The following is a 16223-nucleotide window of genomic DNA, read 5'->3' on the forward strand; positions in this document are numbered from 1 at the left end:
TATATATAAATGCAATTTTAATTCAATTTATTGAATATTATAAAAAAATTGGTGTAGATAACAATACCGGAAAACATAAGGCCCCATTTCTTCAAAATGTGGTTTTGCACTTGCTGATGCATGAAATTCATGTGGATTTGTCCAGTTGAACATATAAAATTTAAAATACATTGGTATAGGTGTTTCTTTCCACATATCGTAACTCATAGATGTCGGTGTTAATGTTAATATCTATGTAAAAGAATATATGTAGATTATTAAACATAATAACACTTATATACACTGATTAAATAAAATTTTTATTCTCTTTCAACATATATCTTTATATACATACCTTTATGATAGCCCAATCATATATGTAAGTAGTCCAAAGTGATCCTGTGATTATGCCAAGAAGTGTGATTATTGTACCGACAATTAAGATAACTAAAAATTTCTTATTAGATCTCTCCATTTTTATTGGAATTACAGGTCTGAAAGCCGTAAACAAATAATAATCATTAGTTGTCTTGTTACTTTTGCGAGAATATAAAAACTTCCACTCGCTACAATATTATAAAAATTGAGTCGATTGTTAAATTTTTTGTAAAAGAAAAGCAATTAGAAAATTAGAATTATTGAGACAACATACAGAAATTTCATATAAAATTATAAGATGACTATCTTGTAAATACATGTTAAAATAAATAAAGCTCAACGATAAAATACTATATTAGTAAACTATAAGGTAATAATATTTTATAAATATTCTTCTTTATATAAATATAAAAAAAAAAGAATTTTATATAAAAATTCATCTCTCAGAAAGTTTTGCTTTCGCAGCATGATTATTAAGGACAAAAAAGAATTAGGCAAATTACATTTTGTCAAAAATATTTTCCAGACTTCCACACAAGCTTCAGTTTTGCACTTGTTTGGTTTTTCATATATTATAATCAATTATTATTACTATTAAACCACACAAAGAAAGGTAACACAACTCTTACAAACTGAACATGCTATTATACTCTTTCCTATAATTATACATGTATAACTATAGGAAAGAATAAGTTATGTGGCCAACCATTCATGACATTATGACACAGTGAATATGTGTTTGACAAACGTCAAACGTCAAAATAGTCTGATGAAATATGATAGCATGTATCAATTGGTCAAGGTAAACATCTTTCGTGAAACGGTTGCGTGTAATATGCTGCATAATAATTATGGTAGTCGTAATCAGATGGAAATCAAGTATTTTAATGACCTGATTATTCGCATGCCCCTATTTCAACTATAAAAATCGGAAATCTTTCGATCTTTTATTATCCTTTGTTTTTGTGCTTGTGGAATATCTTAAAATATATCATAATTCGTGTATCACCATATATCACGTATCACATATCAATCGGAACGTATAAGCAAACATAATTAATTTTTTTATATAAATCTATCTATCTAATCTTGGAAATGATATTCATAAAATCAGGCTGGTGTTTTGTAAAGTTATATATATCGGGTGTACACTAACCTATCTTACCGTATTTATCGTGCTACATCGACAATCGAATAATTAAAAACAACGAAAAATTGTCTCGTGTTAAAATGCTCGCGACAAAATTTATGGTACGCATTGAATATGATAGATTGCAGCTTTTTCACGTCTATGCATGCAAATTTCATAATATAAACATTACGCGCGACGGAAGACATGAATTACTATGTATAGATTTCTATTTTTCTTTGTGTTCGATATCATATGTTACACTTCCTACAGAAGAGAGAAACGTAAAGTATCGTAGAGAGCTTAAAAATGAATAAGATTATAATTTTTTCCTTGTAAATGAGTAATGTGTATAATAATGGTATATAATTAGATATTTTGTAGAAATAAAAAGACGAAGAGACGAAAAATAAAAAGTACAAAAATTGCAATTAGGAAAGAATAAATCTAAAATAAATACCCAGACAGCACAAAACGTCCTCAGGATCATCCTGATTTATATATCCTATTTATGTATGTCCTGGATGCCCTTTGGACGTCCTAAGGACATCCTTGTGCTGTCTGGGTATTGAGACTGAAAATAATAAATTTTAATATTGCTTTTATACAGGGTGTCCCAGAATTCGCGCATTCGGAATGCACAGCGTGATTGTCCGTGCCAAAAGAAACAACTTTTTTCTCTGGCAAAATTACGTCTGGACAATACTTTTTAAATGAGAGTAATTTTAAGTTAACGAATGAGCGCTCTAGGTTACGCATGAATCAGGGATGGTGCGCGAACGGCGTGCGTGGCGCGTGAGCATGTTGTACGCTATTTTATTATTTCGCTAAAGATTTTATAAGAATTATACATGATATCTAAATATCGCTATTTTGAATACAACTTACTTAATAAGAGAACATTTTCTAATTGATATCACCGAAGCAACGATTGAAAAGTAAAATAAGTAGATTAGATAACACGTGAATAATTTTGATCCAAGATTATTGTTCCAACATTCTAAAAATGGATTAACCAAAACTAGATAATTTTTTTATAATTCAGACTTTGCACCGTGATATCCAATTAAGAGCACGTAGAGCAAAATATAAAAACATTTTCTAAAGAAAATTATATAAATATAATTCACACTCAAAATAAGCTATCGATTAAGCCTATTAAGAACTCGATCCGTTATATTCAGTGGTTAATTTGAGATTTGATAAGTTCGGATATTCTCAACTTTCAGACTCGCGTGCAAAGATACGGTGCGTCTTGCCGTTGCTGCGCGCAACTTTTTATTACACGTGAATTGGCGCCAGACACTACCATATGTCTCTTGATAAGAAAATACAGAAATATAATTTATTTATTACCGATTCCTAAGTTTTTGAACTACAAATTATTTGTAGATATCTTTTATTACTTTAAACTATATATTAATATAAAAATATTTTATTATAAAATGTTATTAACTATTATAGAAAGTCTATACATTATAATATTCATAACATATAGACCTTATTCATTTGCATTCAAATTCAGGCTTAATCTAATACAATCTTATCGTTTTCTATCCATTATTTTAAGCAGGGATATAAATATATAATTATAATATAATTTTAAGAGATTTTTCAATTAAAGTAAATTTTTCTCTATAATAATAAATATATCAATTCTTAATGTATCGTAAATTTGAATATTGAAGATTTTTTATTTTAAATTTATATTTTGCTCTTGTATTAGATTTGATGATTATATCGATTATATTATGATAAAAACATACGATATCTAATCTCAGAGAACCATAGAACAATCGCCTTTGGTAAAATATACAATATTCATATATGACGTTATTGTGCATTATGCTAATGTATTAATATTACGCTTTGCACAAAACGCAATGTCCAAATGACTTGCGCGTCATTGTTCTAAAGATTATTTTAAATAAATAATTACTTCGCTCACTTTAACGTGAGTATTTCAAGCAAAAACTTTACAAAAGAGGATTTAACAGTTTTAAGTCTAATAATATACATACAATAGAGAACAGGTTTATCCTTATATTATACTACATTATCCTTATATTATAAATACATATTAAAGAGCTTAAGTACTATTTTCCCAACGAGATCGAATAATATTTAAAAATTGTAGGAAACGTCAGATATATTATTAGAAGCAAAAATAATTAGAGTTTTATTTTGCTGTAAGACAGAAATATTATATCTCATGATTTTTAATTTTTTCGACATATTATATCTCATGATTTTTAATCTTTTCGTCGATCAAATTTTCAAGGATTAAGATATATATTTAAATTTTTAAGAAGAAAATATTACATTCACAATTTTGTTCAAGGGAAAGATTCTGAATATATATACTCTCACCGCACGGATGTCTGTGAAGCAATTGCCTGTCTGTGCATGTTGGGCTGATCTGGGACTGAGGGGTAGATTGCTTCAACCATTTTCCTTTTTTTGTTTTGTGATTCTTTAAACTTTAAAGACACATCGAAGAGAAGTAATAACGGTAGACGTTTTTTTTTCTCGAAGAACTAATCACTCAATGCGAATCCATGAAATCGTAAATTCTCGGGTTTTTATTTTTACATTTATCGTAACGTCGAAAGAGTTTTAATATTTGCGATAAAATAATACAATTGAGAAGATATATTATTTGCATATATCTTTTTATAAACACTTGCATGTGTTGGAATTAATCGTATCGAGGAAAAGAAATAAATAACTGTTCTCTGCAAAGTCTAGTCACTGATTGTCAATATATCGGCGAAGACAGTAATACAAATAGCATGGTACTCAATTTCGAGTGCTTTATCCAGATAAACTTAAGAATATTGTAGAAAACAATCTTACTTATTTTTATCATTGAGATAAGATTCATTTAAAGCAAATATGCAAGATATTTATTCGATCCTTGACATCGATTGAAAATGTGAGAATATATTTTATAAGAACTCGTTTCAAGTTTTCATAGCTATATTAGTGTAAAATTTCTAAATTTTTCTATATCAAACGGTAAACAATAATTTTTTTATATGGTATATCTAAAAAATTATTCCATAAATATCTTTTGCTTATTATTCAAAAAATAAGCCCTATTTCGAAAATAATACAAAACAACAATTTATCATCTACTAGCACTTATGCAATTAAATCGCAAAAGTCACATAATTTTTAATAAACTTCAAAAACAAATGTTTTTAGAGAGACATTATGTTTATGAAAATCTTTCCCCTCCTGTCTATAATATTTTTTTAATCTTTAATACAACTACAAACTTTGGCGTTTCAGCATCTTAAATTACATAAGCATATTAATTACTTAAATCATTATTATGCGTTCTCGCCTATTCTTTTTAAATATTAGATTCTTTCTAGAAACGGAATGTTGAACTTTAAAGCGCGTATACTTTTGAATAAAAAATATTGAAATAAAGATCCAAATAAATAGTCGATTCAGAAGCATAAAAATTCTTTTCCTAATTTTTTTCCAATTTTTGAATCAACCCCGAAATTCGTACATGTGATTTTTCCATATCTTGTAAACTATTAATAAAATAGCTTGTAAAATGTGTTATCTCTGTGCGTGAATTAGAATAAATTAGAATGAATTAGATCAAGATTTTACAGCAAGCTAAGGAGTCGAAATATTAGTGCGATTATATACCAGTGTCATATGGTTCTTTTAATACACATGTAAGGATCTTTTTGCTTAAATTTGTACCGTACTTTACACCAGGAGACGATGCACTATCTGCTAAAATAGCCTCGACAGTCTCAACCATATCAATAATTATAAGCTTCCGGGACAAATCGAAGAGAGAAGTGCAAGATTGTAAGATGAACGCGAGACATAAATCGAACGACAGACACGATGTATAAATGCACTTTGCGAATATTGAATCATAATCCAATGAATCAATGACTGATCATTCGGCGGAAGGAATATTGAGATTGCGAGTGGAAAAGATGGATTTTTCACGAATGTATTATAAATATACTTATCATACGCTGCTCAAAGTTCACACATTTATTCACGCGATCCGCGATACGCGATACGCGATAAATATGCGTTCGAAATGTATATAAAAAAGTGCATGCGACAATAGTTTTTAATTGCATGAAAATGAATCAACGTATGATTCCTTCCAAGGACATATGTTTAATCGATAAAATATAATTATTTGCGATGACACAGACCACAAATTCTGAAAAAAGTTTCTACTTATAAATTGTTGGTGATATACGGTTGAAAAAAAAAAATAGAAATCAGACATTTAAATGACTTTGGATATAGATAAACATTTCGTTGAAATTCATTTGACTTGCAGCACAAAAATAATGCGAATTCTCTCCAAATTGATATATGGCTTCTTAAGAAAAATATTCGGCGATTTAATTATATATTTGAATAATAGATTTGGTGCAACAAATTAAGACTACTAAATTTCGCTTGCTAAATTAAGTCAGGTATCTTATCTTGTACTTTACTACTATTTTTATTGCTACTTTTATTGAGTCAGACCAGTGACTTTTTATGTATGATTTTAAACGTGACGTTATACGCCATTATTATAATACCGTCATATTTATTTATAACATCGTCATGATTACTATGCAGATATTACACATAATCGACATCACGAAATATAAAAGTCCCTTTTTACTTTAACGATAAAATTTCTAGATATTTTCGTATTCTGTTAATATATATTTTCTTATCGGAGCAATTGTAAATTTATTTGCGTATTTCATTGCTCATCTCTGGAGACACATATGAATTCAAATGCATTGAAAATAATTGACTTATGTAACGTTAAATAACTTTTCGAAATTGCTTATTATTATTATTTCTTGAAAGAAATGGTTATAACATATACATATCGACAAAATATATTCAATAAAAAACAGTTTAGGAATAAATATGCATGTGTTAATTACTTGTTATAATTTTATTTTTTATTACATTACATTATTATACAATTTAGTATACCGCAATATGTTAGCGCGATTGCTCAATATCCTTCGCATACAGCACAAATATGCGTAAAATAGAAATGCGGAGAAATTGTTAAAGCGTGAAGTGAAAGTGAAAGACGAAGAGAAAATCTTCGAAATAATTGTACACATAACGTAGCATCACGGTTCGAGCAAGTCCAAAAGAAAGTTATCACGCATCCTGCTACGACAAGATATAGATAAACAAGCACAGTTTACGATTCGTTCGGAATTTCGAAGGCAAAATATTGTGATGTTAACAATGAAATACAAAGCATAATAACATGATCGCAAAAATAAATAAAATAATTAGACAAATTTATTTCTTCGTAAATTATTTAATTTTATACATTATAAAGAGAAATCTTTCCATAAATCTTTTATTTTTTCATAAAAAATATAGATTAACTCAAAATTAAAAATTAAATTTATGTTCCTTTATAAAAACGAATAAATTATAATATTATAATACTAATATAATATTAGTAATCCTCATATAGATCAGAGCCGTAGTATCATTGGATTCTTTTGTTATGATTCACGCCGATATAAACAGCGATTAATATACTTTATTTTGACAATGCACGCTCATCCGACAATTACAAACGCTCATCCGACAAATTTTTTATTCGCGGCAAATGACAAAAACAAAGTGTTATAATCTTTGGATCAATAAAAAGCGCTTCGTGCAAAACTTACAAAGTTTTAATATTAACATTTTTGATGACATGATAAATAATTCTCGATACCATCATTATAATCATAATCATTATCGCGGTCGCGTATTTCGTTTTGCGATGATGATTATCTCATCTCGACATAAAATCGATATTAAAAAGCAGATAAGGCATCCGATAAAAAGTCCAAAATGAATTGCAAAAATCAATAATAATAAAACGAAGAAAGAGATGTTTTTTTTTTCCTTACGCACCTGTTCGAAAGTAATCCTTACTTCTCTGCACCTGATGATGTACGGACAGTCCGACAAATCGCGTTCAATTCCTCACACCGCGATGTAACCATATGTAATGCGCGAGTTCCCGCGCCAACTGCACCGCTTAAGGAATCATCGTGGACTCGCACGTTGCAGCAATACATATGTATATTTCTACGTACGTGTACAATCGCGCTGCACGGGATTATATCGGTACGATAAACTTTCGAAAACATTGCAAAAACAATACACGAAGAGAAAAGATGTTATATTTATATAACATACATTGTTTGACTGCTATGTGACCATCCGTAGATCAGTGTTTTACACACTGAGGCCATGTGTGGCCCACCTTTGGATCATGAATATTTAAATTTCTGAAGCTATGTGATCTACCAGTGGATCCATCTTGTAAAAACTGAACACATTTCCAAATAATAGCCTGAATAATCAACTATTCAATTTCTGCATGGCAATCAATGTGTTAATAAATACATATAAGAAATTTTCAAGTAAATAAGGCAGAATTATAACTAAACCGGAATTATGTATAACGAGATGAAAACACGATTTATTTAACGTCAGGCGAATTATAATTGAAACAATCACTCTGCGATTTCGGCATTAATTACTATAGCTATATATAAATATATAAAGTGTTAACAAAAAATCCGTATGCTTTACACTGCAATCGATGTAACATGTTCAGTTCTATATAGTTACACATTATTGTAACTTTATTAAAAAGGCAGAGTGTAATTGGACCCGTGGTAACAATACAAATACTCAAAACTAGACTACACATTTGATATCACATATTGGACGGATTAAAAAATAGATAATATATAAATATAAGAGAGATGTATGATTTAAATTATTATTGAAGTACTCGTACTGTTCATGTCCTCTCGTAATTGCGTTCGATCTCGTACTCTCGCACACATTAAGCTATATTCTAATACGCCGATCCGAATGTTCATCTCAGAGATTTCATTCTTCATCTTTGTGATCGTCTTCTTTATGTTAATAAGAGGAGCTGCAAGAATATTTTAAAGCAAAATTATATTGAGATACATACCTAGAATATATTGGAATAATATCTAAATTTGTACTTGCTTCCATCAGTCATGCTGGATCCTCTCTCATCCATTTCCCTTTTTAGATGTTCTAATTCTTCCACTAATTTATTAAGAACTCTTGTTCGTTCTGTAACACCACCACTAACATCTCTATACTGCTCTTTAATTTTTGATAGTTTTTCCTAAATTAATTATTATAATTTATATAGTATTCTGTATATATGTATATGTATCAATATATGTGTGTATATGTGTAATATATACGCACAAATATAATAATGTATATTAAATAAATTCACCTGCAAAGAACGATATTCCGTTAAAGAGGGTTCGAGTTGCTTATTAAGAAAAGTTTCTCTAGTTTTGACTTTGTCTAATGTATTTCCGATATCGGTATAAATTTTATTTAAGCTAGCCTTTGTACCGCTTAGATCAGTCGCAATATTTGCACGCAGTTGTTTCATTTGCTCGAGATGTGCTCTCCAGTCTCTTGAATCTGTATAATAAATTATAATGTATAATAGTACATATACACACACATTTATTTTTCAGTTAGTAAATAATACTTCAAATAAATAGTCGATTTTGTACTATAAAGATATTTAGTACCTGTCTTAACAGTCACTTTCAAACGAGGTAGTACTTTTTCCAATTCCAACTGCCACTCATCCCTATTAGTATTAGATTCTAAAATATTGTCAGGTTTTTGTGTTTCACTCTGAAAGATAAAAGAGCAATTCAGGAACATAATAATATTGGTAGCAGGATTATTTACAATCTTCTATTTAGGAATAAAATTTGGCTTACCATATTATTTTCACTATATAATTTTGTAATGTCATCTATGCGTAAAATATCTTGTTCATCATCATCGTCGTACTCAGCCATCATTTCCTCTTCCACTTTTTCTAAAATTAGTTCCGCATCATCATCTTCAATATCTGGTTCTGGTGTAGGCTCGTCAGGTAGAATGTTTATCCTAATATTTTTAATTATAAATCAATAACTTATTCAATTTTATTAAAATTATGATAAAAGCATATCACTTTACTTTTTCCACTTGAATTTTTCCACTTTTAAAGCATTGTCAGCTAAATTATCCAACACATAAACCGCGTGTTCTCCTATACCCTGTTTAAGTTTATTAGGTGGGAATTCTACAGGTACATCAATTTCCCTGAGAAAATCCAAGATTAAAGCTATTGTGGAATTAGGATCATCCGATTCTTGCGGCATCTCAAAGTTTTTCCCAGCCTTTCTAATCAACCATGCAGCCAGACAAGTAAATGTATAAAATTGCTCACCAGGATTTGTAGGAATTACAAAGTAGTGTCTGTTGTCAATGTTGAAAATTAATGTATCAAATATTAAACAAGAAAAATATATTATATCTATAACATATCGTAATGTATCTTACCTGTTTATCGGTTTCATTCTTAACTCTTGAACAAATTCTGCATCGTAATTTAATAACTTTAATTTTTCCAATAAGTCCTCCATTCTCATATTTATGACATATGATGCCGATGGGGCAAGCCCATCCTCCACAATAATTTTTTGAGTATCTCTAAACATATTGCTGTGTATGTGAGTTTCCAATATATATTTTGTGTATATTAAGTCTGTAAATAGATCAATATTAAATACTCTTTAGATTGAGATATCAAATTATTTTTTAAATTAAAATGCTTAATTGTGTAACCTGAAGGAAAAGTAAAATTAATAATTATATTTTTTATAATTAAAATTATATATATATACTCACTATATAATTGCAAAGCAGATTTGCATAATCTAACATTTACTTCTAAATTCCAGTATGTTTTAAAATGCCGATATACCGCATCATTTACGTATCATAATGTCAACGTGAATTCAAATATGCACGGAACTAAAAAATTCGATCAATTGTCATAACATAATCCATCAATCGCTGGGATGTACGCTCATACAACTCATGAACTTATGTCAGATCAAGATAGGTTAAGATTAAGTTAGGTTTCTGCATTGACAGGCATTAAAACAGCATAAATATAAATCGAGAATTGATTCCTAGTTGCTGAGAAAAAAGTCCTATGACTGCTAATGTTAATACCAGCCTTATATACTAGTCGACAGTTTAGGATTGTGTATAATATTGCTAAACTGTGTTAGTTTCATTTTTATTATAAATTATATTTTTATTAATTTTGTGTCTGCATGCGAGACCAATTTATGCTACACAAACTATAGTCCTAGATTAATCCTAGATAATCTAGGACTCTAATACAAACTATATGCAAACCACTATTATACGCTATACTTTTGGAAAGGACGATAGAATCCATCACTAGATGGCCATCTCTTTGACCATTTATTTTTTGACGTTTAATATTTTAAGTAATAATCGCAAAATTCTTATTAATTATAACTGTGCGATATTAGATATCATTTTATAAACTGGTTTACAGAGATGCGTGAAGTAATATTTTATCGTAATAGAGTTTTTATAACGACAAAGAGACTGTGCAAGTTTCTCGCATGTGCACATCATCATATAGATTTGTATATATATTGCCTCGAAACATGTACTATCGGAAGCGTGTGCTAGTGATTGCACAACTGAACATCGATCGCTAACGTGAAATATTATGGCAGATCTGCTCAGTGGGTGTTATCACATTGTCGTAAGCTTCAAGTAGCTTCTGTATCAGACTCCCGATTGCGCCTGCATCTTCGTGGTTCGTTTTACGACCTCGGATTTGCACGCCTGCACGGTTGAGTCTTCACGTCGCTCCTCGAAGTACCGCGATTTCCAAATTGGGGGGCAATCGAATAGGTCAGACGAGGTAATTTGTCGCTTCCATATAAAGGCACCGCAGATAGTGGTACGCCATTTTTTGTATTTAACCACAATATATTTTTTATGTTTCCTTCCTTTACCTCTAATTTCTCTTTAAAATTTATGAAAATTTATGTTCAGTAATTAATAAGTTGTTTTGTTTCGAAAATATTGCAAATCTTTGTAGACTTTTATTTGAAAAGTTGGGTTATAATTATGTGATTGGATCGTTCCTGTAGGATCTTCATATATTGAAAAATAAAACTTAAGGATGCAGCCAAAATATTCATTATTATATATAAAGCTTTATTTTTTTATTTTTCAAGTATAAAAACACTAATAATTTATAATTTTTCATAGCTTCAACTTTTAATTTTTTCCTGCGCTTCGCTATTAATCTCAGAAGAAATTTGTGTAAAAAGAAGATTCCAATTCCAAACTTCATCGGGTTCCTTCACTAAATTTTCATTGTACAGTTTGTCTGCGAGAAGAGAAAGACTGATACCATCCAATGATGTAAATGCTGCATTTTTCACCAAATCAGTATCCAATTCCTCGTAAGCAGTCATTCTATTTGCATTGATTCTAAAAATTATATTCCATTTAGTTTGTAATTGGATCTCGTGAGATTCTTGATAAAAAAATGCCTTTCTTTTCTTTATTAAAATAATTTAATCTGAGTTTTATGATTACACTATAAATATTAATAAGAATCTTAATGAGAATAAATAGTACTTACGTAGGAGCACTTGCAATCTCGGATGGAATATTATCTTCCTGAATTTCATCCAAATCTGGTATAACAGGAATATCTAAAAATACAAAGATTAATAATGTCGAAGAAATACAGAAACAAATATTTAAATTTTTCATCATCTTTTTGCTGATTATTTTACATTATAATTAGAATTATACAATATGTGGATAAATATATACATACGTGAAATATTATGGCAGATCTGCTCAGTGGGTGTTATCACATTGTCGTAAGCTTCAAGTAGCTTCTGTATCAGACTCCCGATTGCGCCTGCATCTTCGTGGTTCGTTTTACGACCTCGGATTTGCACGCCTGCACGGTTGAGTCTTCACGTCGCTCCTCGAAGTACCGCGATTTCCAAATTGGGGGGCAATCGAATAGGTCAGACGAGGTAATTTGTCGCTTCCATATAAAGGCACCGCAGATAGTGGTACGCCATTTTTTGTATTTAACCACAATATATTTTTTATGTTTCCTTCCTTTACCTCTAATTTCTCTTTAAAATTTATGAAAATTTATGTTCAGTAATTAATAAGTTGTTTTGTTTCGAAAATATTGCAAATCTTTGTAGACTTTTATTTGAAAAGTTGGGTTATAATTATGTGATTGGATCGTTCCTGTAGGATCTTCATATATTGAAAAATAAAACTTAAGGATGCAGCCAAAATATTCATTATTATATATAAAGCTTTATTTTTTTATTTTTCAAGTATAAAAACACTAATAATTTATAATTTTTCATAGCTTCAACTTTTAATTTTTTCCTGCGCTTCGCTATTAATCTCAGAAGAAATTTGTGTAAAAAGAAGATTCCAATTCCAAACTTCATCGGGTTCCTTCACTAAATTTTCATTGTACAGTTTGTCTGCGAGAAGAGAAAGACTGATACCATCCAATGATGTAAATGCTGCATTTTTCACCAAATCAGTATCCAATTCCTCGTAAGCAGTCATTCTATTTGCATTGATTCTAAAAATTATATTCCATTTAGTTTGTAATTGGATCTCGTGAGATTCTTGATAAAAAAATGCCTTTCTTTTCTTTATTAAAATAATTTAATCTGAGTTTTATGATTACACTATAAATATTAATAAGAATCTTAATGAGAATAAATAGTACTTACGTAGGAGCACTTGCAATCTCGGATGGAATATTATCTTCCTGAATTTCATCCAAATCTGGTATAACAGGAATATCTAAAAATACAAAGATTAATAATGTCGAAGAAATACAGAAACAAATATTTAAATTTTTCATCATCTTTTTGCTGATTATTTTACATTATAATTAGAATTATACAATATGTGGATAAATATATACATACATTAATTATAATTAATATATGCTGTTTAATATAACTGATTTTAAATCAATTTACCATCTTGTTCTTCCTTCTCGACAGCTCGAAAACGCTCCCTAAGGAACAGTCTATCAATGACTACAGTTGTTTGATTTTTAATCTTATGATCTTATATACTCACTGTTCAACAATATTCGACGTCATCTTTGATCTAGGCAATGAAAAAGACTCAAAATTAATAAATTTAATTTATTCATATTTTATTATTAACCTTTCACACAATTGTTTATTCTGAAATGTGGATAAATTCTATTTCATAACTAATCCAAACTTACTTGCCACTTTTTAGTTCATCGCCCCAGCCGGTTTTCCTAGAACGAGGTGGAACTATCGGTCTTTGCATAGGCACAGACTTTCCAGATGACAAAGAAATTGGACTCTCGAGAGGATCATCGTCAGATCTATTCTCTTCCTGCAAGTTATTCTGACCTGCACGTCTACCTAAGCGAGGTATCAACTAGAAATTGATTAATACAATTTTTTATTTAAACTATAGTAGTTTTCCCATCAAAGAATTCTCTAAAATTATTTTATCAATTATCAAAATTTTCAATAATCGATTTTTTCATTAATACTATTGAAATATAGAGAGAAATTACTTTCTTGGAAGTGATCTCAAGATCAGTAGCCCAGTCCATTTTAAATCTATGTAACTTTTTTTTCGATATATGTTCTATAGGGAACCAAGCATTCGGAGCCAAGCATCAAAGTAACGGGAGAGAGTTCCTATTCTAAGGCACTTTGAATCAGACTTCACGATGCATTTGACAAGAGTATGTGACAGTTATTAAATACCATATGTTTGCAAGCGGTAACCATGACAACTTTACGACACGTTGCATGTGGGGTTCGTTCGGAAATCTATCCACAAGGTAAAATAGCATTTGATTGACCAATCAACAAGAAATCTTGGTTCTTTTACTTTACGTCATAAAAACAAATATGGCGGAAAGCTTCTTCTGGCTGCGCGTTTTATGCTGCAGCTACAGTATCTGCTCTATTTTTGAAAAGTTTAAGAAAAGTTCCCAAGAATTTTTCCATCAAATTGTCAGTCCAATAAATATGACAACCAAATTATCGGATTTGCTCTTTAAGAGAATATTTCTCTTGGCTCGTTTTCCCTCTATTCATCTCCATTTTAGCGGACACACGAGTCCGAGAGGTTAGTTTTTTCGCTATTTGATGTTTATTTTAAGAAGAGCATACATTAAGCGAGCAAATAACGCACAGCATGTTTATTAACAAAGTGTTTGATTTGATCCAGCTTGCTCATATAAAGTAGCAAAGAGTTTTAAAGTTTGATTCTCTCGCATTTGTTATCCGTTGTTTATTCGTTTGGCCTATACACAAATATCAAAATCGTCTCATAATGATCGATAATACAAACTAACTTCCATACCATATATGAAAATACTGCTCTTATTCAATCACTGAAATTTAGTAATATTGGATATGGTTAGTACTTCAATGGACGATTGCTTGAGAACACCCTGTGATGTTGGCACATTTTTCTTTTTTTTTTAACATTCTATTATTACAACAAAACAAATAACATGGTAATAGTTTCAATTTTCTCTATGCTCACGTTGATTAACTAGTTAACAATTCTTAAAACATTTATTTTTGTGCAAAAAATAAAAAAGAAATAATTTCTATGCAGCGCGTAGTATTCTCAAGCGGTCTTTTTAATGTAATTTGTTAACGTGAAATTGGGATGTGCATATACAATATTCATAGAAAAATGAATAGGAAAATAAATTAAAATTTATTATATATTGCTCTGTTTACAAAGAACAATAAAAGTTAAAGTCAGGCTTTTAATATTGTTTGTAATTATTGGTCCTTTTTTTGGTACGATTGCGACGACATTGTATCTCAATAATTTTTCGCATTTTCCTCTTGATATTCATACTCCTCGTCATCCGGATTTACCTTGCAGTCATCGTCGTTATTTGGTACTCTCACTTTATTGTATCTATACAATAACAAAAATATATGATACATGTTATTAATATACGCTCGGTCTTGAATCTAATGATCGAATTCTAATTTACAGAGTGGGAATATCTGACATCGCGCGTTATACATGAATGCATACCTAGTAAAGTCGCCTTTACAAAGCCGCCAAGGTAGCAGATCGATCTTGTCGTGCAGTACAAATGACATATCTGGACTGACAATGTATGGTGTGCCGGCACCAGAGCCGCGTGTCAACAGTCTTCTTTCCTCGTCATAACAACAGTGCTGCGCGCCGATGCTCTCGCTTCCCTGCGCCGGTAAGGATCGCACGCAGTAAAAAGCGCCTTGTTTGTAGACGAGCCGCTGCGGATCGTTGCTCGCATCGCGCCATCGAAATTTCTTTTGTCGATTCCTGTCCCAGATCAGATCATCGTAAAAGATGTCGTTGGGATATCGACAAGGGCACGCCGGTAGTTCGTCGATGGATCCTGCAGGATATATCCAAAGAGGTATTCATAAGATATATCCATAGATATATTTTCATAAATTTATACTAATATTAGGTGTCCTATATATAGATAGGGTACAGACTAGTATTATCATATTCCTTATAAATAAAATGAGCATCTTTTTTTTGACAAAATTTTCGAAAATGCATCATTTTCGATATATCTCATTGTTTAATATATCAATATAGCACATTATGTTTTCATCATTTTTATAGTAATTCTGTTATAATTAAGTATAATATTAATTTATTAATCTAATATGTTAATCTAATAATCGGTTTATACCCTACTTATATAAGATATTATATATATATATAT

The 16223-nt window shown here is 30.1% G+C and overlaps 5 protein-coding genes and 1 long non-coding RNA gene across 23 annotated transcripts in view; 1 reads left to right on the forward strand and 5 right to left on the reverse strand.

Annotated features, from left to right (window-relative positions):
• The window catches only part of LOC115241653 (protein croquemort-like), an 11598-nt gene extending 3962 nt beyond the window's left edge, over positions 1-7636 (reverse strand). The window contains exons 1-3 of one of the 7 annotated variants that reach the window (XM_029817505.1): positions 7418-7636; positions 335-473; positions 68-231 (exon numbers count right to left, since the gene is read on the reverse strand). In XM_029817505.1, coding sequence (XP_029673365.1) covers positions 68-231; positions 335-454 — 284 coding nt within the window. In that variant the 5' untranslated portion in view covers positions 455-473; positions 7418-7636. Of the gene's footprint in view, positions 1-67; positions 232-334; positions 474-860; positions 880-1249; positions 1492-1513; positions 1712-3856; positions 4092-5217; positions 5326-7417 lie in introns of those variants that run through there. The other 6 variants (XM_029817503.1, XM_029817502.1, XM_029817507.1 and 3 more) reach the window with 6 other exon arrangements.
• A 328-nt stretch (positions 7637-7964) lies between these two features.
• Positions 7965-10656, reverse strand: LOC115241655 (intraflagellar transport protein 57 homolog). Its single transcript, XM_029817513.1, has 8 exons — positions 10265-10656; positions 9917-10121; positions 9551-9832; positions 9307-9478; positions 9109-9217; positions 8799-8995; positions 8537-8681; positions 7965-8456 (listed from the first exon to the last, which is right to left on the reverse strand). Exons 2-8 carry the CDS (start codon positions 10072-10074, stop codon positions 8290-8292), a joined length of 1230 nt encoding a protein of 409 aa, XP_029673373.1. The 5' UTR covers positions 10075-10121; positions 10265-10656; the 3' UTR covers positions 7965-8289.
• A 716-nt stretch (positions 10657-11372) lies between these two features.
• Positions 11373-12228, reverse strand: LOC115241663 (intraflagellar transport protein 43 homolog A-like). Its single transcript, XM_029817533.1, has 2 exons — positions 12060-12228; positions 11373-11905 (listed from the first exon to the last, which is right to left on the reverse strand). The coding sequence occupies exons 1-2, from the start codon at positions 12194-12196 to the stop codon at positions 11683-11685; spliced, it is 360 nt and encodes a 119-aa protein (XP_029673393.1). The 5' UTR covers positions 12197-12228; the 3' UTR covers positions 11373-11682.
• LOC115241665 overlaps positions 11863-16223 on the forward strand; it is a 30525-nt gene continuing 26164 nt past the window's right edge. For 5 of the 9 annotated variants that reach the window (XR_003884939.1, XR_003884940.1, XR_003884938.1 and 2 more), the window contains exons 1-5: positions 12278-12507; positions 12822-13018; positions 13727-13887; positions 14117-14309; positions 15494-15905. This is a non-coding gene — a long non-coding RNA (uncharacterized LOC115241665). Of the gene's footprint in view, positions 11878-12277; positions 12508-12821; positions 13019-13726; positions 13888-14116; positions 14310-15493; positions 15906-16223 lie in introns of those variants that run through there. The other 4 variants (XR_003884944.1, XR_003884946.1, XR_003884943.1 and 1 more) reach the window with 4 other exon arrangements.
• On the reverse strand, positions 12514-14177 carry LOC115241662 (intraflagellar transport protein 43 homolog). Of its 2 annotated transcripts, none has more exons than XM_029817532.1 (6): positions 14037-14177; positions 13713-13894; positions 13559-13588; positions 13456-13493; positions 13201-13273; positions 12514-13046 (listed from the first exon to the last, which is right to left on the reverse strand). In XM_029817532.1, the coding sequence occupies exons 1-6, from the start codon at positions 14073-14075 to the stop codon at positions 12824-12826; spliced, it is 585 nt and encodes a 194-aa protein (XP_029673392.1). In that variant the 5' UTR covers positions 14076-14177; the 3' UTR covers positions 12514-12823. The 2 variants fall into 2 exon arrangements, with proteins under 2 accessions (XP_029673392.1, XP_029673391.1); XM_029817531.1 differs by having other exon boundaries at positions 13456-13505.
• LOC115241656 (isthmin-like) overlaps positions 14615-16223 on the reverse strand; it is a 4975-nt gene continuing 3366 nt past the window's right edge. The window contains exons 3-4 of one of the 3 annotated variants that reach the window (XM_029817515.1): positions 15536-15884; positions 14615-15412 (exon numbers count right to left, since the gene is read on the reverse strand). In XM_029817515.1, coding sequence (XP_029673375.1) covers positions 15313-15412; positions 15536-15884 — 449 coding nt within the window. In that variant the 3' untranslated portion in view covers positions 14615-15312. The remainder of the gene's footprint in view (positions 15413-15535; positions 15885-16223) is intronic. The other 2 variants (XM_029817516.1, XM_029817517.1) reach the window with 2 other exon arrangements.

Source organism: Formica exsecta, unplaced genomic scaffold (genome assembly GCF_003651465.1).
Source record: "Formica exsecta isolate Colony F162 unplaced genomic scaffold, ASM365146v1 scaffold500, whole genome shotgun sequence".
Taxonomy (NCBI): Eukaryota; Metazoa; Arthropoda; class Insecta; order Hymenoptera; family Formicidae; genus Formica; species Formica exsecta.